The sequence below is a fragment of the Ranitomeya variabilis genome, chromosome 4 (genome assembly GCF_051348905.1).
Source record: "Ranitomeya variabilis isolate aRanVar5 chromosome 4, aRanVar5.hap1, whole genome shotgun sequence".
NCBI classification, from domain to species: domain Eukaryota; kingdom Metazoa; phylum Chordata; class Amphibia; order Anura; family Dendrobatidae; genus Ranitomeya; species Ranitomeya variabilis.
Window position 1 is genome coordinate 87,124,290 of NC_135235.1, and position 24,037 is coordinate 87,148,326.

Genomic DNA, 24,037 nt, shown 5'->3' on the forward strand with positions numbered 1-24,037 from the left:
ACAGACACAGCAAACCTTCTTGCCACAGCCCACATTGATGTGCCATCCTGGATGAGCTCCACTACCTGAACCACTTGTGTGGGTTGTAGAGTCCATCTCATGCTTCCACGAGTGTGAAAGCACAACCAACATTCAAAAGTGACCAAAACATCAGCCAGATAGCATTGGTACTGAGATGTGGTCTGTGGTCCCCACCTGCAGAACCACTCCTTTATTGAGTGTGTCTTGATAATTGCCAATAATTTTCTAATCTGTTGTCTACTCCATTTGCACAACAGCATGTGACATTGATTGTCAAACAATGTTGCTTCCTAAGTGGACAGTTTGATTTCACAGAAGTTTGATTTACTTGGAGTTATATTCTGTTGTTAAAGTGTTCAATTATTTTTTTGAGCAGTGTATTTGTGTGTCACTGACATCTATATATCTATCTATTCTACGGTTATATAGCTATTCTGTTTACTCTATTCTAACCTGTCACGCTGTGTTTTACTGTACACAGTAGATGAATTGTCTGCTTTTTATCTATATCAATCCTATCCATTTCAGCTTTTTTCCCATGACCCCTGACCTGTTTGTTGGGTCCAGGAGAAAAATATTCTGCTTTTCCATTGACTTGCATTAGATCTGTTATTCAGTACAAATACACGGATAGCTGAAAGTATTTCTGATGACTTTCCTGAATCTGAATATTTCACTTTTTGCTCATCACTAGTGTTGAGCGATACCGTCCGATACTTGAAAGTATCGGTATCGGATAGTATCGGCCGATACCCGAAAAGTATCGGATATCGCCGATACCCATACCCGATACCAATACAAGTCAATGGGACACCAAGTATCGGAAGGTATCCCTTATGGTTCCCAGGGTCTGAAGGAGAGGAAACTCTCCTTCAGGCCCTGGGATCCATATGAATGTGTAAAATAAAGAATTAAAATAATAAATATTGATATACTCACCTCTCCGGAGGCCCCTGCACCTCACCGCTGTTAACCAGCAGCCTTTTTTGCTTAAAATGAGCGCGTTTAGGGCCTTCCATGACGTCACGGCTTCTGATTGGTCGCGTGTGCTCATGTGACCGCCACGCGACCAATCACAAGCCGTGACGTCATTCTCAGGTCCTAAATTCCTAGGACCTGGGAATGACGTCACGGCTTGTGATTGGTCGCGTGGTGGTCACATGAGCGCACGCGACCAATCAGAAGCTGTGACGTCATGGAAGGTGCTGAACGCGCTCATTTTAAGCAAAGCAGGCTGCCGGTTACTACCAGGGCGCGTCAGAGGGTGAGTATATCCCTATTTTTTATTTTAATTCTTTATTTTTTACATGGATATGGATCCCAGGGCCTGAAGGAGAGTTTCCTCTCCTTCAGACCCTGGGAACCATACACTGGGAACTTCCGATTCCGATTCCCGATACCACAAAAGTATCGGATCTCGGTATCGGAATTCCGATACCGCAAGTATCGGCCGATAGCCGATACTTGCGGTATCGGAATGCTCAACACTACTCATCACTACTAATTAGTTAGTAATGTAAAAATCATACAATGTGGTTTTCTGGATTTTTTAAGATACCGTCTCTCACAATTGAAGTGTATTTATGATTAAAATTACAGACCTCTGAATTATTTTATGTGGCAAAACTTGTAAAATCAGCACTGTATCAAATACTTATTTTCCCCACTGTATATATACATGCATACGCATACACATGTATGTCAAAGATCCAGGCTTCCAACATTTCCATTTATCAGTTCATTTTCATAGCAAAAGCCATTGTCAGCGCAAAGTTTCTTCTGTAATGGAAGATGCACGAAAAAAAAAAAAATTGTTACTCCTTACCTTTGGTCTTGGCTCAGAATATCTCATGTGATGTGACTTGGCAAGCTGTAATAAAAAAAAAATTAAATATGATTTTCTGATACTCTGTCATGCGATGTACATGCTTCATATGGGTTTGTAATGTGAAATACTGGATATCAGTTGGCTTACTAGCATGTCACAATTTTGTTTTGACTTTGTAGTATGAGAAATTGGAGACTAACCAAATTAGAGAGAGGGTAGCGGTGGGCACATCTGTAGTATTACGTAGCGGACAGTCTAGGTAATTTTTGAACTTGTATCCATTAGAAGAAGAGCTGCTGTTACAGATTGGATGTCCATTCTGGCTCATATAGAAGGTCCATTTAACAGTAAATAGCTTAGATAACACAGAAATTTCATTTCAGCTTGAAGTATAGGGAAAAAGATGTAGAAAACAAAAATTATGATGTCAATTTATCTCTCACTTTGTTGCAATGCAAACAAACTATGTCGAACAAAAAGCTTTTCTTCTTTCACTGATGCATAAGTCTTTTACGTTTTCTCTTTTTTTGTCACATTCAGGTCAGAGAATGCATTCTGTTTGTGTTTGTCTCTCTCTGATTAGATATCTCTCTGTCTTACGGATAATTTTGTGGTAGCAGTGCCAAATGTCAATTGGGTCTCTCTAACTGCAATAAATTAGCAGCAAATTGATACTTAGAAAACTATGATTATAGTAGATTTGTAGAGACACCATATTTTTGTAATATTCATGTTTTAGAAATGTTGGCAAAATATTTCACTGCATTTCTCCCACACTTATTCAGTTCTCTAAAATGTTAGAATATTTTATCATGTTGCTATATACAGTACTTAGAAAACAGATTTTTTTGTACTCAAATATTCAACCTTGAAAGTTTAAGAATTGAAAAGAGACTTGGGACAGAAAGATATTGTGGAACATTTACAAATCACAAAAAGAATATCATTGTGGTTTTAAATGAGGTTGATAGGAGACCTGGAGCTATCACTGATGTACAGTATATGATATGAGACATGAGTAACTTACCAAGTGAGCACCGTATATACTCATGTATAAGCAGAGATTTTCAGCACATTTTATTGTGCTGAAAACGCCTCCCTCGGCTCATACACGAGTCATGGTCCAAGAAAGCCGGCCGGCGAGGGGGGGGCAGTGGCAGGAGCCAGCGTCTGTGAAATCATACTCGCCCTCCTCGTGCGGTCCTGCATGTCCCTGCATATCCATTGTCTGGTGCTGGCAGCTCTCCTCGCCTCTGCTCAGCCGTCATGTGGTACCGCTCATTAAGTAATGAATATATACGCGTCTCTACTCCCATAGGCGTGGAGCGCATATTCATTACCTTAGTGAGCGGTACCACGTGACCGCCAATCAGACGAGAGGAGAGCTGCCGCGCTGGACAATGGAGATACAGTGACTTCCAGCAACCACGTGAGGAGAGTAAGTATGACGGGGAGGACGCAGAGCCATGCATAGAAGGGGAAGGATGGGGAGGACGCTGAGCCATACATAGAAGGGGGAGGACGGGGAGGAGCGGAGCCATGCAAAGAAGGGGGAGGACGCTGAGCCATGCATAGAAGGGGGAGGACACGGAGGATGCTGAGCCATGCATAGAAGGGGGAGGACGGGGAGGATGCTGAGCCATGCATAGAAGGGGAGGACAGGGAGGATGCTGAGCCATACATAGAAGGGGGAGGACAGGGAGGATGCTGAGCCATGCATACAAGGGGGAGGATGGGGAAGGCACTGAGCCATGCATACAACTAGGAGACCGGGGGAGCCACACATAGCAGGATAGGGATGAGGGGACAATGCATACCTGGCTTATTCTCGAGTCAATAAGCTTACCCAGTTTTCCGTGGCAAAATTAGGTGACTTAGCTTATACTCTAGTCAGCTTATACTCGAGTATATACGGTAATGGATTGGTAAGACATTGTAATTAAACTCTTTCTTCAAAAATGTATGGGTACTCTGGTGAGCGGGGGCCTATAGGTAGTGAAAAAGGATGGTGACTTTCTATCATTGCAATTTTTTTCAGAAAGGTAATATATACCAAATTTATTAAGAAGCTAGCAACTTTTAATAACTTTGGCAAAAATCACTCCAGTTTGCTCATTTCCTTAGATTGGTAGAAATAAAAAAATCACCATTCTTAGTAAATTTGGACCACTGACTTGTGTTGTGTTTTTTTTCTGCAATCAAAAACAATTTTAGATATGCCATTTCTATTCCATTTGTACTAACCCACAAGCTTCCAGTAAATGGAGTAGCCTACTTTTGTTCTGCAGGCATCTTCATGATGAATATGGCTTTTGCATGGTCCAGAATCCCTTTGACTACTGTGTCCTGTTCTTCCTCCCTGCTACTTTCTAATTGTTTTAATAGCAGGTACACATGATGCCCTGTCTCATATTGTAGATGTCTCACTCACCTGTGGCTATACATTCTGGAGACGAGCAAATTAATTTGACTGAAACTGAATTCTACTCAAATTTTGCAGGAATCCACATTTACCAAACTGCAAATCTTTTGCTTCTGTACTGATACAGCAAAATGGCAGCCACTGGCCATCATTTTTTGAACTATAAAGGGTCATCAAAAAGGTAAAAAAAAACCTCCTTATATTCACCAAGCCTCTGCCACTGTTCTCCTCACTGTCACCTGTCTAGTCCTGGCCACATCTTCTGATTACCACCACGCTGAAATTCCCTAGCCTTTCACACTAGGCGAAGGCTTCCAGCTATGATGATGCCTGAGATGGTTCTGTGCATGTATACATAAGGTCATAGCACACTTCGTGATTAACTTAAATCTTGACCATTCATGTGCTTGCACAGAACATTCCAGGGCCTCATCACAGCTGGACGTCGAGGAGAGGAGATTGCATTCAGGACCGGACCGGTGATGGTGCGGAGCAGAGGGACCAGAGAGATAAGCATGAGATGAGTATAAGGCTTTTTTTAAATTATTTTTACATCATATAATTATTATGCTTTGGCATCTGATGAGACCCTACAGTATAATAAAGACATTATACTCATTGAGAATAACTTTTCTGCAAATCAAGTATTCGGGGAAAATCTGCACAAACAGGTGACTCTCATAGCTGAATATGTGTTTCACGTAGCAAAAATTGTATTTTGTTATGTTAGTGTGTTTTACAAAGAAACATAAAACTGTGTCTGATATCCACCCAATGAATAAGATTTCTATTTTCCAGTTTTACTATTTACCACATAAAGAGTTACTTGAGCTTGTTAGTTGAATCTCGGCAGTCATTCAAATCCTATTAGATGATTTTCCATCCCACGGGCCGGACTGGCCATCGGGCACTTCTGGCAAATGCCACAGGGCCGGTGCCAGGAGTGGGCCACTGCTGCTATCAGCAGCGCCAGGGCAGACTGCTCCCGTCAGCGCCGACTCACCCCCCCGATCGCCCGCCTGCCCCGCATTCAGCGCCGGTACAGTTGAATGCAATGATAGAGGAGATAGCGTCCTCTGTCGCTCCATCTCCCATCATTCCCTGCTCTGCCTCCCGCTGACACTGTAGGTGCGCGATGACGTCATATCATCGTGCACCTGCTGTGTGGCCGGGCAGACTGCAGCAGCTGAGACCGAAGCCGGGAGCAGCGCGGGGCACGAGGAGAGGTGAGGAGAGTGTTTTTTTAATATATCAGTGATAACTGGATTGTGGGGCAATGGGGGGGCTGTATTACATTCTATGGGGGCTGTGCTGTATTACATTCTATGGAGGCTGTGCTGTATTACATTCTACGGGGGCTGGCTGCATTACGTTCTATGGGGGGCTGTATTACATTCTATGGGGGCTGTGCTGTATTACATTCTATGGGGAAGGGCTGTATTACATTATATGGGGGCTGTGCTGTATTGCATTCTATGGGGGTCTTTATTACATTCTATGGGGGCTGGCTGTATTACATTCTATTGGGGCTGTGCTGTATTACATTCTATGGGGGGCTGTATTACATTTTATGGGGGCTGTTCTGTATTACATTCCGTGGGGGCAGTATTACATTCTATGGGGGGCTGTATTACATTCTATGGGGGCTACATTATATTCCATGGGGGTTGTATTTTATTCTGTGGGGAGGTGGGCTGTATTACATTCTATGTGGTGCTGTATTCTATACTATGGGGGCAGTATTATATTCTATGGGGGGCTGTATTACATTCTATGGGGGGCTGTATTATATTCTATGGGGGGCTGTATTATATTCTATGAGGGGTGATTGTATCATACTTTATGAGGGGCTACATTATATTCTATGGGGAGCTGTATTATACCATATGAGGAGGGCTGCATTGTATTCTATGGAGGGGCTCCATTATATTCTATGGGGGGCTGCATTATGCTCTATGAGGGGCTACCATATATATGCAGGGGCTGCATTATACTATTTGGGGGGGCTGCATTATAATCTCTAGGGGGTTACATTATACTGAGGGGGCTACAATATATTCTGTGGGGTGGCTGCATTATACTCTGGAGTGGCATCATTATACTATATGTGGGCTGCATTATACTGTATCGAAGACTATGGGGAATACTTTATATTATATGAAGAACTATGGGGTGCATTATACTCTGGGAAGTGAATTGAACTACATGGGTGACAATGGTGGTGCATTATAATATATGGAGCACTATGAGGAGTGTGTTATACTATTTGGAGGACTGTGGCAGTACATTATACTATATGGAGGACTGATGAGTGTATTATACTATATGGAGGACTGAGCAGTGTATTTTAGTATATGGAGGACTATGAGGAGTGTATTATACTATATGGAGGACTGAGGAGTGTATTATACTATTTGGAGGACTGAGGAGTGTATTATACTATATGAAGGACTGAGGAGTGCATTATACTATATGGAGAACTTAGGTGCACATTATAATATATGGAGGACTATGGGGTGTACAATACTAAACAAGCAAAATGCTGCCTATTCATCGAGTGATTGGATTGTTTATGTGGGAACAGAAATCCTTGTTCTCAGCAGCACATCGCCGGTGTAAAGTGTAGATAGGCTGCTGATAACATGACACTGCATGAGGACAGATTGATCTAATTGTGATTGTTATGTCCCCATCATTCTTTCTCAGTTGGTGTAAAGAGACCGGGAAACAAGAGAACGACTTCAGTATTGTCGATCACATTCATTTAGCGGCCTGAGATCAGTCCATGTAAATACAGCAGAAATGCTTCACAGGGAGAGAAGGCAAGGATAATGACAGTTGTAGTTAGCACCCGGAGCCTGGGAATAGCGCTAACTCTATTGCTTTTCCCACCCACCAGAGCATTTAATTCTGGTATGTGTAATGATTTTTAGGGTTGATGTCAGCTGCGTAATGTCAGCTGCTATCAATCCCTGGTGTAAGTAATGGAGAGGTGTCTATCAGACACCCCCACTACTAGCCCAGACCTGGCGAGACCCAGTGACTCTGAAGAGCTGTGACGGTAGTAATAGTACCGCTCTTCACAGTCGCCGTGCTCAGCACAAGACCCGGAATATCTGAAGAGCAGTGACATTACTGATGTCACTGCTTTTCTGAGTCACCGGGTCTCGTGCTGCGCAGTGGAACCAAAAGTGACTATAGGCAAAGTTTATGGAGCATTGGAATGTGTTCCATAACCTTTGGTCGCCTCATCCCTTCACTATCTACGAGATCAGTTATGTAGGTAAAGTAGCTGCTTTTCTTGGTACTGCAACTAAAAGCAATAAATAGGACTGAGCTGTAATGCTGGATACAGCTGTGATTATATGTTATATAGTCGTGCTACACTCCCCTCACTTCTTGTAACCTACAAGTGTACAAAGATATTATACAGTCACCATGTGACAAGTGGGCCTGTGTAACTTCAAATGCCAGGGCTGAATTTTAGTCCCAGTCCAGCCCTGTTCCCACCTTTAACACGATTCAGGTCCATAAAGTTACCATTTAGGTGGATAGAAGCAGAGGGATTATCAAAAAGGTAGTTTATAGATAAAGAAAATGATATCATTTGAAAGCACATTCTAACTAGAGGAAACAAGACAGTAAATCTGGTAAAACATTGAAATAGGAAGAGATTATGATGTTGGTATGGAGAAAATGCAGTTAATAATCCTTTCAAGTGTTTTGACTTTGATTTGAACTCTACTTCACTAAAGTAAATTAGAAGATAATTTATATTAGTTTATTACATGTTTTTACTTAATGTACCTTTTCTATTACGCAACTGTAATTTATTTTCATCCTGTTTTTGAGTAAATTACATATAAGCAGTAATATTACTTTGCTTTCCTGTTTATCTCATTGTATAACAAATGTAAAAACTGCCTTCTCTATTGAAAATACTGATCAGACATTTAGAATGGCAAATTATTTTTCCCTTTCTGCTTCTCTTAGGGAACGCCTGCCAGTCGTGTCAGATATAAGGTGGATGTGTCCCTGTTTCCATATAGTGCTAGTATATTTGATGTGGAGGAGAATACTGGTCGTGTCATAACGAGGGTTAATCTCAATGAAGACCCTAGTACAATTTTCAGGGTAAGGTTTTTTTTTAATTGTTTTTTTGTAATTTGATTTTCCATCACTGCCTACTTTTATTTTATTTTTGTTTTATCCCTCTCCTTCTATTACACATTCAGCATTTCCCATATCTTATTTATTTCTTATTGAGTTCAGGATTGTGAAGCTTCCTCCTTTCCCTATTAAACACATTATATATATACCGTATTTTCCGGCGTATAAGATGACTTTTTAACCCCTAAATATTGTCCCAAAAGTCGGGGGTCATCTTATATGCCGGGAACGGGTGCACAGACCGATCCTGGATGGTTCCCAGGGTCTGAAGGAGAGGAGACTCTCCTTCAGGCCCTGTGATCCATATTCATGTAAAAAATAAAGAATAAAAATAAAAAATATGGATATACTCACCCCTCCGACAGACTCTGGCTGTCAGCGGTGCAAGCGTCTGCCTCCGTTCCTAAGAATGCAGTGAGTGAAGGACCTTCGATGACGTTGCAGTCACATGAGCGGTCACGTGAGCGGTCGCATGACCGCGACGTCATCGCAGGTCCTTCACTCACTGCATTCTTAGGAACGGAGGCAGACGCTTGCACCGCTGAGAGCCAGGGTCCATCAGAGGGGTGAGTATATCCATATTTTTTATTTTTATTCTTTATTTTTTACATGAATATGGATCCCAGGGCCTGAAGGAGAGTCTCCTCTCCTCCAGACCCTGGGAACCACACGCCGTATAAGATGACTGGGCATATAAGATGACCCCCGTCTTATATGGCGGGTATATCCCAAACTCCATATTTTATATGGAAAAGTTGGGGGTCGTCTTATATGCCCAGTCATCTTATACACCAGAAAATACAGTATATATATATATATATATATATATATATATATATATATATATAGTTAATTTATTTCAGTTCTTCAAGGCAAGAAGTGAAACTATTACATTATATACAGTAGAGTCATTAAGTCATTACTAACAGAGTGATCTATTCCAAGTGTTTATTCATCATACCGCTGAACGAAAAGTGTTATAAAATGCGATCAGAAAGTCTAATGGAAGTAAAAATGGTTCCAATAACTTGTCCCTCAAAAAACAAACTGCTCAATGAGTGGAAAAAGAAAAAAATTATAGCTATCAGAATAAAGCGATGCAAAACAATTCTTTTTTCTATAAAATAGTTTTTATTATGTAAAAGCGTCAAAACATAAATAAATGTAGTAGTGCTGCAATTGTACTGACCTGAATAATAAAATTGCCTTATCAATTTTACCACAGGCAGAACGGCAATAAAAAAACACAAAACAATTCCTGAATTGCTGTTTTTTGTTCATTTTGCCTCCCAAAAATCTGAATAGAAAGTGATCAAAATGTGTCATGTGCCCAAAAATGGTACCAAAAAAATGTCAACTCATCTTGGAAAAAAAAAAGCTGTGACATGACTCTATCAGTCAAAATATGGAAAAATTATAGCATTCTAAATAAGTCAATGCAAAAACTTGTTTTTGCGACAGCAGGCAAACATAAAAACCCAATATTCATAATCAAAATTGTGGGCACCCCTCTTTTAATGACAGATAAACCAACAATGGTCACAGAAATAACTTGAATCTGACAAAAGTAATAATAAATAAAAAATCTAGCAAAATAAACAAATGAAAACCAGACATTGCTTTTCAGCCACACTTCCACAGAATTTAAAAATAAAACTCATGAAATAGACCTGGACAGAAATGATGGTACCCTTAACTAAATATTTTGTTTCACAAGCTTTTGATGCAATCACTGCAATCAAACCATTCTTGTAACTCTCAATGAGACTTCTGCACCTCTCGACAGGTATTTTGGCCCACTCCTCAAGAGCGAACTGCTCCAGTTGTCTCGTGTTTGAAGGTTGCCTTTTCCAGATGGCATGTTTCAGCTCTTTCCAAAGATGCTCAATAGGATTTAGGTGAGGGCTCATAGAAGGCCACTTCAGAATAGTCAAATGTTTTCCTCTTAGCCATTCTTGGGTGTTTTAGCTGTGTGTTTTGGGTCATTATCCTGTTGCAAGACCCATGACCTGTGACTGAGACCTAGCTTTCTGACACTGGGCAGCACATTTCTCTCTAGCATCACTTGATAGTCTTGAGATTTAATTGTACCTTGCACACCTAGACACCCTATGCCAGATGCAGCAAAGCAGCCCCAGAACATGACAAAGCCTCCTCCATGTTTCACAGTAGGGACAGTGTTCATTTCTTGATATGCTTCATTTTTCTGTCTGTGAACATAGAGCTGATGTGCCTTGCCAAAAAGTTAAATTTTTGTCTCATCTGTCTATAGGACATGCTCCCAGAAGATTTGTGCCTTGTCAACATGTAGATTGGCAAATTCCAGTCTTGCTTTTTTATGATTTATTTTCAACAATGGTGTCCTCCTTGTTACCCATGAAGTCCACTTTGGCTCTTACAGCAATGGATGGTGCTATCTGACACTGATGTTCCTTAAGCTTGAAGTTCACCTTTAATCTGTTTAGAAGTTTTCCTGGGCTCTTTTGTTACCATTTCTATTATCCATCTCTTTGATTTGTCATCAATTTTCCTCCTGCGGCCACATCCAGGGAGGTTGGCTACAGTCACATGGATATTAAATTTCTGAATCATACGTGCAACTGTAGTTACAGGGACATCAAACTGCTTGGAGATGGTCTTACAACTTTTACCTTTAACATGTTTGTCTATAAATTTTTTTCTAATCTCCTGAGACAACTCTTTCCTTCGCTTCCTCTGGTCCATGTTGAGTGCGATACACACCATGTCACCAAACAGCACAGCGAGTATCTGTAGCCCTATATACAGGCCCACTCACTGATTCCAAGATTGTAGACACCTGTGATGCTAGTTAGTGGACACACCGCAATTTAACATGTCCATTTTGTCACATTATTTTCAGGGGTACCATCATTTCTGTCCAGGCCTATTTCATGAGTTTAATTTTTTTTTAAAATTCTGTGGAAGCATAGTTAAAAGCAATGTCTAACTTTCATTTGTTCATTTTCATAGATCTTTTATTTATTATTACTTTTGTCAGATTCAAGTTATTTCTGTGACCATTGTGGTTTCTTCTGTCATTAAATTATTATTTATTATTATTATTATTATTCATTTTTATAGTGCCATTTATTCCATGGCACTTTACACATGGAATGGGCAATTATAGACAAGTACAATAAACATGAGCAAAACAAGACACACACAAGTACAGAGAGAGAGAGAGGACCCTGCCCATGAGGGCTCACAGTCTACAGCGGATGGGTGAGGATACACTAGGAGAGGGTAGAGCTAGTTGTGCGGTGCTTCAGCAAACTAATGATCACTGCAGGTTGTAGCCTTGTTGGAAGAGCTGGGTCTTCAGGTTCTTTTTGAAGGTTTCCGTGGTAGGCGAGAGTCTGATGTGTTGGGGTAGAGAGTTCCAGAGTATGGAGCAAGCACGGGAGAAGTCTTATATGCAGTTGTGGGAAGAAGAGATAAGAGGGGAGTAGAGAAGGAGATCTTGAGAGGATCTAAGGTTGCGTGTGGGTATGTACCAGAAGATCATGTCACAGATGTATGGAGGAGACAGGCTGTGGATGGCTTTGTATGTCATAGTTAGGGTTTTGAACTGGAGCCTCTGGACAATGGGAAGTCAGTGAAGGGCTTAGCAGAGGAGAGGCTGGGGAATAATGGGGAGACAGGTGGATTAATCGGGCAGCAGAATGTAGGATGGATTGGAGAGGTGCCAGAGTGCTAGAGGGAAGGCCAGAGAGTAGGAGGTTAAAGTAGTCGAGGCGGGAGATGATAAGGGCATGCACTAGTGTTTTTGTGGTTTCATGGTCAAGGAATGCACGGATCCGGGAAATATTTTTGAGTTTGAGTTGGCAGGAGGAGGCAAGTACTTGGATATGTGGCTTGAAAGAGAGGGCAGAGTCAAGGATCAACAATTCTTCAATTGCTATTGATTTGTACATTCTGCCTCTGAAAGATCGCAGCAAGCCTCAGTTCACATTTTTCCTGCATTTTACACTGAGCACTTACATCAGGGTTTCCATGTAAATCTCTGAAATACGTGATTCAGATGGAAACCCTATAATGAGGCAGATGGAGTCACTGTGGATGCCTTCTAACCTATGATACGGCAATATCCATCTTTTTAGCAGTGCATAAAAGGGAACTCCGCCACAGTTTTATGCACCTCTGAAAAGAAGGACAATGCTGAACAGATGCCATATTGAGTCCATAGTAATTCTGCTACCTGATTATAGTGAGTGGCTCCCACAGATCTTTCATCTGAATCACGTCACTTGGAGATTTAGATGGAAACCGCAAAGTAAATGCTCAGCGTACAGTGCTGGATAAATGTGATCCCAAAATTTATTTAAAATGTTCCCATTAAAACGTTCAAATCAATCCACAATAAAAGCAAGTACCCGCTCAGCTCTGTTAACTTTTAACAGAAATTTTGGGGCTTCCATGTTACTGGTAGTAAAAAGGCTCTGTAAAAGCGTTATAGCTCCTTGCCTCTTAAAAAGAAATGCAATGAATTGTGCTATCCCAAATCCATATGCCCCTCTCCCTTCTGAGCCCCATACTATACCTAAACCACATTTAGTGTTCACATGTTTGGTGTTTCTGTACCTATGAGGGTCTTCCTAATTTATGGGTGCATGAGCTGGGCATAATGTGCTGGTCACTACAACGTACTGGTCACTGCAATGTGCTGATCACTACTATGGCAGTTTGCAATTATCACTCAGCAACATCCACTGCTGTTTATGGAAAACACTTATGGAGTCAATTTTCAAAATGGTTCATATGGTTGGCATGCATTTTCTTCTGTTACCCTTGTGAAAATAAACAAATTGGGGATAAAACATTTTTATGAAAAATATGTGATTTTTATTTTTACGGCTCAACATTATAAAATTCTGTGTAGCACCTAAGATCCCATTTGCAAATCCAAATCTTTTGGGATAAAATTGTGTTGTAGTGAAGAATCAGAAGGCCCCATTTCCTCTTGAAAATTGTTAGACCTAATATTTGGGTTTAGCCCGGAGGCCCTATTAGCTAATCTAAATTGTTTGGGATAAAACTATATTGCAGTGAGGAATCAGGAGGCCTAATTTGCTTTTTAAAATCATTAGTTCTAATATTAGGGCTCTGCCAGGAGGTCCTATTGCTTATCCAAATAGTTTGGGATAAAACTGTCTCGCAGTGAGGAATCAGGGAGCCTTATTTCATCTTAAAAATCATTAGGTCTGATATAGGGGTTCAGCTAGGAGGCCCTATTTCCTAACTCAAATCGTGTGTGATAAAACTGTGTTAGGTATGATCGTTAGGTATAAGAGTGTTGTTCAGGCACACTTTCTAAGAAAATGAATTGTGATTGTTCATTTAGTGACAGGTGACTGACAGGTGTGGACCTAATGTTGTGAAATTGTGAAACTGAAGGTTAACAGAGAGGAAGGGTACATACAACATGAGTGGGAAAAAGCAAAATCATGGTTGGAGGTTGAAAAGGCTTGGTATTCGACGTGTACTTGGGTTAGATGCAATGTTAATGCACGCTTAACTGAACAAACATCATCTTGTCCTATCCAAAGACCACTGACAACATTTGTTACTGGATGGCTATTCGACTCTCTTTCTTTGGCAGCGGCCCAGTGTTACGCCTTGTAAATTAGTATCATAAAGAGCATGTGCTCCAGTAAATGGTTAGAGTGGCATAAGTGGCCTCTCCTCCTCTTTCTCCACCTTAACATCACAAACACACTACAATCCTCAGAACTGGCACCCCAACCACCTTTGATTCCTCCTGTCCATCTGACTGTGGGGAACCACAGATGGACCATTCTGCAGAGCTGTTTAACATTCTATTCCATGGGCATCAGAGGTCTGTTCCAAAGATTCACAGGATCCAGAGGAGAAAAGCATCTGCACTGATGCCCAAAATGTTTTCATGTTGGATCCGAAGCGAGACGAAGTAGGGTCCAAGCAGAATCCAGACCATCATCACCAGATGTTAACCTCTAGGGATGGAGGAGATCCTGATGGGACTCAGATACCAGAGGAGCACACGAACTGTACTGTGGTGTCAGGGCAGGAATAGGAGGAAGATGACTATCAGGCTGAAGAGTGGGAAAACAGAGAGGATCATAATGAGGTTGTAGGTCCCACTTGGTGTGAACTCAGAGGCATGCAGCTGAGTAGCTGAGCAGAGAAGGTGAAGGAGGAGGAAGACGATGAAGATACATTGCAGAATGCCGCACAGATATGGAGTGATGCATCTATGACAAGCACCACATTCTCAGCAACAACTGTGGCTTTGGCCAGCACTGGTTATGAGTCTGCATTTCGCAGAGGGAAGGGCTTCATAGCCTGGATTTTTTTTGAGTCCACAAAGGATGACCCAACTCACGATATCTGCCAAATTTGCAAACAAAGATTCAGTAGATGCAAAAATTGCACTATCAACATGCCTTAGTCTGGGAATCCTACTGCACTAAAATGTGGACTAGCAGGCCTCTCCAACCACCAGCCATCCCATTAACCACATCTGCTTCTTCATCCTCCATAAATGTGGCAAGTTTTCTCACATAGTACTTCGGCTGCAAAAACTCCACTTGTTTACCTGCTATAGTTGAGGTGAGTGTTAGCCTGTAAGCTGTTACAGAAGTGGAGATGGCTGCTGTTTTTGTTTCACCGAGCACAACAAATCTTTCTCAATCCACCATAACATCTATGCCTGCACCTCACTCACAGTCCAGCAGTTTGTCATGTTCATCCTACTCCACTTTTCCTAAGCACAGCAGACAGTCCTTGGTCCCGCAGTTGTGGTCACGATTCCTCCTACACATGCCAAAGCTAAGCGCTTGAACTCCACCATCTCCAATTTGTTGGCCACAGAAATGCTGCCTTACTGCCTGGTGGATACAGACGGTTTCCAAAAGTGGATGGCCATGACACTTCCCTAGTACCAGTTGCCCAGTTGCCATTACTTCTCTAAGACAACTGTGCCTGTGCTACACCAGCATGTTGCAGACACCATCACCCATTCTCTGAAAAAATCTATGTTGTTTCACCACAGACACCTGGGCAAGCAAACATGGGCAAGGTTGTCCTATCTAGCTGACTGGACATTGGATCACTCTGGTGACTGTGGGTACAAGCATTCCAGGAGCTCATCCACATGTCTTGGAATGCTTTAATGAGACAGGAATTCCAACAGTGCAGAGATAATCCCCCACCTCCGTACTGCAAAGCTAGGGCTCTCTGCAATCAGACAGTGTTAAAATGAGTGTGCCTTGGAGATCTCAATCACATAACTCAAGAGTTATGGACAGATATGCAGGCCAAGTTAGAGCAGTGGCTGTCTCCACTGAACCTGGAGCCAGAGAAGGCCATGTGCCATAATGGTACAAACTTGATGGAGAGCCCACGCCGGGACAACCTCACAAATCTGCCTTACATGGCTCATGTCCTTAACAAAGTAGTACAGAAATTTGTCTGTCTTTATCCCGGCCTGGATGTGCTGCTGCAAAAAGAACAGTCACTGTGTGCTCACTTCTGACAATCTCACCCCACAGGTCATCGACTTGCATTGCTACACAGGTCATTTTAGCCTACGAGTTAACAATTTGATTTGCAATGTTCTGACATGGTGGAATTCCACTCTGCACATATTGCAGTGATGGTTGCACAAGCAGTGAGCCCTGGTGCAGTATGCCCTTTTGCATTGCCTGGGCCAATGCAGTATGGATGTGATGCAAATCATGCTTGCAGATTGGGCCCAGATGAAGGACCTCTGCACCCTTCTGAACAGATTTGAAATGGCTACTAAGATGGATAGCGCTGAAGATGCCATCATCATCATCACTATTCTGGTCATCTACATGCTGAAACTCACTTTGAATAGTCTGCGGGAGAAGGTGGTGGTCCCAGAGAAAGAGGAGACAGAAGAGGATGCTGACGGGATAACAATATCTCTAAGTTACGGACAGTCATTGCACAGGCGGGTGCCATTGGAGGGTAGCTTACAGCAATCTTAGGGGGCTCATGGTACCAGGCAAACTGTTAGTAAAAGTGCAGGAGCCAAGGAATAAATTGACGATGAGGAGGAAGAGCCATTGGACGCACAACAATCCATTATTGGCAGGAGGGGATGTAGGAAGCAACCATGAGTGTTACCCCACCACCAAACACCATGGACTTGGACTCAAGGAAGCGCACGACACATGAGTACCTTTTTGCTGCACTATTTTCAACATGATGCCCATATTCTTAGGGGTAGAAATAGTGCTGACTACTGGGTTGCCTCTTTATTAGATCTATGGTACAAGAGCATATTTTGCCAGATGCTTCCCACCTGGAAAGGGACGAGTGCATGTTGGAGTATTGATACATGCTTGAAGACAATCTTAAGAGTGGCTTTCCCCAAGACAGCAGTGAGGCACACAGTGTGCATCGCAGTACTAGACTTTCAAGCCTGGCAACTTCGAGGTGTCACTGCAAGAACATTAACAGCAGTGCTGCTCATATTATCCCTATTCCACCTGCAGCCTGGTGAGGGGCCACAGGAATGTTGTGTGATAATAAGTGGGGTGCTTGAGTTAACACTCTTAGACTCAGGAAGCTTGGATACCCTGATAAGTGCCACCGTTCTCCACCAGTTGATCCCAGGGTTACAGGGCGCCCCAAGTACTACGCTGTTGCCAGAGTGTTGATAAAAAGGACATGGGGATACAAAGCGACTCAGACATAAGCCAGTTCATCCCTGATGTAACCCCATTGGAGTAAGAGGCCCTAACAGGTGACAAGGACGAGACGAGACCAGTGAGGCCAAAATTCCTGAATGGGGGAAATTTTATGACTGCTCAAATGCAAGATCTTACCCTAAAAGGCGCATTTGAAAATGTGCCTGTGATAAATGGGGTTTCTCAAGAGTCGGGGGACTACACCAGGTTCCCATACTCAGTTAATGATGAATTGCTCTATTGGGTCACTAAACAGCGAGGGGAAATATTAGAACAGCTGTTAGTCCCAGGACTCTATAGTTGCAGGGTACTAGATATGGCCCATTCTCATGTTTTGGGGGGCATCCAGGCATAGATAACACCCAAGAGCGGGTCCTTCAGTGGTTCTACTGGCCTGGGCGTCACAGTGGCATTCTTAATTTCTGCCGATCGTCTCCTACCTGTCAGCTAACTGCTCCCGTATCCTACTTCCCCAGTCCCCTAGTTCCATTACCCATTATTGAGTTCCCTTTGGTTGGATTGCCATGGACCCGGTAGAACCCCTAGCTACATTAGCCAGAGGCCGCCATTACATAGACTATGTGACACGGTAACCAGAGGCGGTACCACTGAGAAACTCCTCAGCTGGAAGTATAGCCCGAGAGAAATTCCATATTTTCTCGCAGATGGGCCTGCCCAAGGAGATTCTGACAGGCAAAGAAACACTTCATGTCCAAGGTAATGAGAGAGTTATGTAACGCCCTTCAGATTACCCAACTCAGCACATCTGTGTATCATCACAAGATGGAAAGATTAAACAAGACTTTGAGGGTATGTGCACACGTCAGGATTTCTTGCAGAAATTTCCTGAAGAAAAATGGAAATTTTCTGCAAGAAATCCGCATTTTTTTTTGCGTTTTTTTCCCGTTTTTTTCGCGTTTTTTTAGCATTTTGCAAGCGTAATTAGCTTGCAGAATGCTAAAGTTTTCCAAGCGATCTGTAGCATCGCTTGCAAAACTGACTGACAGGTTGGTCACACTTGTCAAACAGTATGTTTGACAAGTGTGACCAACTTTTTACTATAGATGCTGCTTATGCAGCATCAATAGTAAAAAGATATCATGTTAAAAATAATAAAAAAATAAAAAAATGGTTATACTCACCCTCTGCAGACAGCCGATCTCCTCAGCGGCGTCCGTTCCTATAGATGGTGTGTGTGCAGGACCTTCGATGACATCGCGGTCATGTGAGCGGTCACATGAGCGGTCACGCGACCAATCACAAGACAGCGACGTCATCGCAGGTCCTTCACACAGAGCATCTATAGGAACAGAAGCGGCAGCATGCAGCGCTGAGAGGCAGGAACACTCCGGGGGCCATCATAATTCTTTTTTTTGACCAATTATATGGTGCCCAGTCCGTGGAGGAGAGTCTCCTCTCCTCCACCCTGGGTACCAACCGCACATAATCTGCATAATCAATGCATTCCTAGGTGTGCGGAATCCCCGAAATTCCGCAAATTTAATGAACATGTTGCTTTTTTTTCCGCTATGCGATTTTTTCACGGAAAAAAATGCAACATTTGCACAAAAAATGCGGAATACCCTGAAAATAATGGGAGGCATATGTTAGTGTTTTTTTGCGGTTTTTTTTCGTGTTTTTATCACGTTTTTATAGCAAAAAAACGCGAAAAAAACGTGAAAAATACTGAATGTGTGCACATGGCCTGAGAGTTATAGTGAAGATAGTCATGTGGAAGGATGGCTGGGGCTGAAATTTCCTGTTATCGTACATACTGTTCTCCATTAGAGAAGTCACACTTGGGAAATTCTGGACATCGCAAAGGAGACCTGGGAAGCAGAGGTAACAGCTCACCAAAGTGTTATCAAACATGTGGCCCAGATGAAGGAGAGGACAGTGAGTGGGATGCCCATTATGAGGGAGAGCCCCTTCAAGCCCAAGAGGCCCAAACAATGCTCTACAATTGGTCGGCAAGTCTGAGACAGTTTAGCCCTAGAGACCGGATCTTGGTATTGATCCCCATGGTTGAAAGTAGGTTCCTGGCCAAGTGGGAAGTGTCATAAGAGGTGGTTAAAAATTTGAGTGACATCAACTCCAAGGTCCACCAACCAGGGAGAAGAAAGCCATGCCACGTGTACCACATTAATCTGCTAAAACCATGGTGAAACAGGGATCCAGTAGAAGCAACACGCCTAGGGGCCCATCCTGAGGTCGGGGTCGAGGATGTCACAGTGGCAGAGACACTGTCGCTGGCCCAGAAACTACAGTGCCATGAGCTGCTTCAGTTGAATCGGGACATGTTTTTGGAGTTACCAGGATGAACGCAGGTTGTGAAGCACAAAATTCTGACTGAACCGTTGTGTTTGAGAACCAAAAGCCATATCGGATTCCCAAAGCCCGCAGTGAGGTGATCATCAAAGAGGTAAAGAGAATGTTAAGCCTGGGCATCATCGAGAAGTCAAATAATGGCTCAACCAGCCCTATTGTGCTTGTGCCAAAGCCAGATAGAGAGTGGCACTTCTGTAACAATTACATGAAGCTCAATGAGGTGTCCAAGTTTGATGCATATTTGATGCCCCGGGTCGATGAGAGGATAGAGTCAGTCACTACCCTGGATCTAACAAAATAGTACTGGCAAATTCTCCTGTCTCCAAGTGTCAAGGTGAAGATGGCCTTCTCTACACCTGACGGATGTGTTTAGCATACCCACATGCAGTTCGGACTCCAAGGAGCCCAAGCTACCTTCCAGAGAGCCATGGACCAGATCCTAGCCCCTCACAAGAAGTATGCCACAGTTTGTCTGGATTGTATTGTGTTATTCAGCCCAGACTGGGGAAGTCACTTGCAGAAGGTCCAGGCGGTCCTGCATTTACTTAGAAAGACAGGGTTTACCAAAAATCCAAAGAAGTGTGCCATGGGGAAAGAAGAGGCAAAATACATAGGCTGCATCGTCAGGAGGGGCAAGATAAAGCCGCAAGTAGACAAGGTGGAGGCAATCCAAAAGTGCCCACAACCGGTCTCCAAAAAGCAGGTCATGGCGTTTCTGGGAATTGTGGGATACTATCGGCGATTCATCCCAAATTTTGCCATAATAGCCGGCCCCCCTGACTGATCTTCTCAAGGGCACAAAGTTGTTGATGGTATATTAGTCCGCTGAAGCTGATATAGCATTTCAGGAGTGGAAGCTCACCCTTTGCAGACAGCCAGACTTGGTTGAACTAGATTTCACTAAGGAGTTCATGCTCCAGATTGACGTGTCTGATGTCAGGGTGGGAGCTGTGTTGTCCCAGGAGATATATGGGGACAAACATCCAGTCAAAAAATCATATATGAATTACCCTTACTAAAAAGATACTTTTATTGTTAAAATTTGGGACAAACAAACAATAACCAAAAAATACCAGAAAAAACCAACACAACCAAAAACTGTGCTCAAAAACTAACAGAAAAAATCAAGAAACACTAAGGGGGAAAAAGAGTCTAGATGCCCCTAGCTCCCACAACTACAATGATCCCTGCCTGACTGCGGAGGTTGGCACCCTTGGGGGAACGCTGTGGCGCCCCCGCTCCTCGATGGCTGACCCTAAGGGTCCTGATGCACCCTACCACCGCTAGTGAAGAGCCTCTACCCTCAGGCTAAAGGGTCCTCTCACACTAGACAGATATAGTCTACGCTAGGGAATAGCTAGGTCCCCACACACATGATTAAAACTGTATGAACACTTAGCGCATACATTATTGGGTAATCAATGAAATACCGCTCAGAGAGAGTTAATTTGACAATCTATATGGTAATGATACCCCTTACATGAATATCACCAAGATGCTAAATACTGTATATGGATACGTATAATACAAGGAAGTACTATAGCTGATTATGTACCTATTTCCTTAATTCCATTTGCTGCATCCTAAGGTGCTGCAAACCCAGACACATTGCATCTATATAGACAGATTAGATATAACTGTACTCATCTCAGGATGCACTCGCGGTATTTTCCCAAAACGCCATTCCTAATTTGCGCCTCGACGCGTTTCACCCTTTAAGGCTCATCAGGAGGCCGATAACGTGATAATATGTGTCATAACTGATGATAAGTAACTATCTGTCCGATAGTACATACCTGCTTTATAAGCACCGCCAAAGATTACCGCTCATAGGGCCCCTCCCTTTCACTTCCTGTGGCGTTCCTAGCTCCCTACTGCGCATGTCGGTTGCAGAATGTGTACAAAACAAGGCACCTCAGCCCAAACATGGGAGCGCCTCTAGTGCGCAAGCTCCCCTTGAACCGCATGCCGACAGGAGAGGTGGGTCACCCTCCAGCGCTATTACATAGTATCTATTTCCGGGTTGCCTTATTCTGTGGAAGCCAAGGACGCCGGTATGATACTCATGCGCATGCTCTCCTCTATCCCCGTTACCTTAGTAACCACACTCGTTTTGGGGAGTTTAGAAGTACGCCCCCGTCACTCGTGACCAGGTGGATTATTGGGGATCTAGGATGCTGCACATGAAAACACCGCAAACATAGGTGTTCAGGTGCAGCACTTCATATTTATGCTTCTAGTACTGCCCATCTGACTCCCAAGATCCGGGAATGTTAAAGCTATACATGCCACCAGTATGATAACCACACCATTCGTCCCCATCCTTTATAACGAGGCAACTTCTAAGGGTTAGGGATATTGTACACATGAGTGCCACAGATATAAATGCTTAGATACCAAGCTCAATATTTATACATCCCTCTATTTTCATAGGTCGTTTAAAACACCTCCCATATGACTCATACGGTGCAGAAATATGGCCACTCAGGCACTACCCAGACTTCATATAAATAAATCAATCCCCAGATGTTCTTGGGTATACAGACCCACTCTACAATCAGATATAGTTTGATGTATCTATAGGCAGACTACAGCGATCATATCCTTTACGTCCATTTCTAGTTTAATCAGGACACCCACATATGTATATTTGTAGTGCCTATGCCCCTTCCTAATCCAGAGTGGGGGAAAGACGCCCTCATCTGATGGAAACATCCAATATAGCATATAACATCAAGGGGCAGAGTAGATACAGAGATACTTTACGTCCATTTCTAATTTGATCAGGACACCCACACCTGTATATTTGTCACGCCTATGCCCCTTCCTAGTCCAGAATGAGGGTAACACGCCCTCATCTGATGAAACCATCCAATATAGCATATAACAGAAAGGGGCAAAGTAGATACAGAAATAAATATATGTTATACTGCGGGTAGCTCCTATCAACCAGGTCAGGGAGCACCGATATAGATACAGCCTAGTGACCTTGAATGGACAAATGTCCCGATGTATCTGGTAGTTAACCAACCACGGACGGTTTAGACGGTAAGTTTTTAGGCAGGTATGTATAAAAATCTATACGACAATAATCTTATCAATATTTCATAGAAATCCATGTAATTCCCCAAAATATGGGGAATCCCTCAAAGTATTGTATGGCTCCTTATCCTAGTATGGACACAAAGTCAGGGTTAGTTTGTATTCAAGTGACATATTTATCTTTACACAAAGCACATATAAGAATTCTGCTCATTGAGGCCCTTTGGTTCAAGGGATTCCAGCCTAAAGATCCACTCACATTCTCGCTGGAGGATCCTCCTATCATGATTACCCCCCCTTGGGTTTACCTTCACCACCTCTATAATCATGAATTTCAGATCCATTGGGTTCCCATGATGATGGGTATGCATATGTTTGGCCAGGGGGGTATCTCTTCTATTACGGATGTCACCCATATGCTCCCCTACCCTTCTCCTAAACTCCCTCTTGGTCTTTCCCACATAGTCTCTCGGGCAGGAGCATGACGCCAAATATACCACCCCTTCAGTTTTGCAATTAGAGAATTCTCGCTGGTAAAACACTTTACCCGTAGCTGAACTCTGGAACTTTTTGCACTGTCTCATCCATTTGCATAGGCTGCACTCCCCACACTTAAAAAAGCCACATGGTCTTTGACTCAACCAAGTGTCCCCAGGTTTAGGTCTCTGATACTGGCTATGCACCAGCATATCTCTGATGGATTTGCCCTTTCTGAAAGTTATGTTGGGGTACTCCCCTACTGAATCCCTAAGGTCCTCATCAAATCTCAATATGTCCCAATGTCTCGAGAAAATCTTCCTAATCTCCTGATGTTGAGTATCGAATGTGCCAATAATCCTCAAGACATCCCCTGAGTCATCCCTTGTATATTTCTGTAGCAGAGCTTGTCTATCTGCCCTTTTTGCATCATCAAAGGCTTTGTCAAGGACATGTCTTGGGTATCCCTTCTCATGGAATCTATTGTACATATCCCCTGCCTGACTCTTAAACATATTGTATTTTGAACAATTCCTCCTCAATCTAAGAAATTGGCCCTTAGGGATCCCTCTCCTAAGGGGGGCTGGGTGGTAGCTCTGCCAGTGCAACAGACTATTTGTACTTGTTGGTTTCCTATATATGCTAGTTGTGATCCCCCCATTTTTCTCTTTTTCGATCCTGATATCCAAAAACGCTAATGCCCTATCCGTAATTTCAGAGGTGAATCTCAGACCTATGTTGTTCACATTTAGATGTTTCATAAATTCTACAAATCCCTCCTTCGGGCCAGTCCACACTAGAAACACGTCGTCGATATATCTATACCAGATTGATATAAATTCATCCCACCATCTTCCCTCACCTCCAAAGACAATTGTCTCCTCCCACCAGCCCAGGAACATATTTGCGTACGAGGGGGCACAGGGACACCCCATCGCAGTGCCCCTGAGCTGGTGGAAGTGTTTTCCATCAAAGCTAAATGGTCCTATATATTAAAAAGTAAAAAAGACAAACATCCAGTCCTATTCCTAA

At 42.9% G+C, this 24,037-nt stretch overlaps 1 protein-coding gene across 2 annotated transcripts in view; it reads left to right on the forward strand.

Moving 5' to 3' along the window:
• The window catches only part of PCDH15 (protocadherin related 15), a 2,374,726-nt gene that overhangs the window by 1,853,002 nt on the left and 497,687 nt on the right, over nucleotides 1–24,037 (forward strand). For both annotated transcript variants that reach the window (XM_077258870.1, XM_077258871.1), the window contains one exon: nucleotides 8,265–8,405. In XM_077258870.1, coding sequence (XP_077114985.1) covers nucleotides 8,265–8,405 — 141 coding nt within the window. The remainder of the gene's footprint in view (nucleotides 1–8,264; nucleotides 8,406–24,037) is intronic.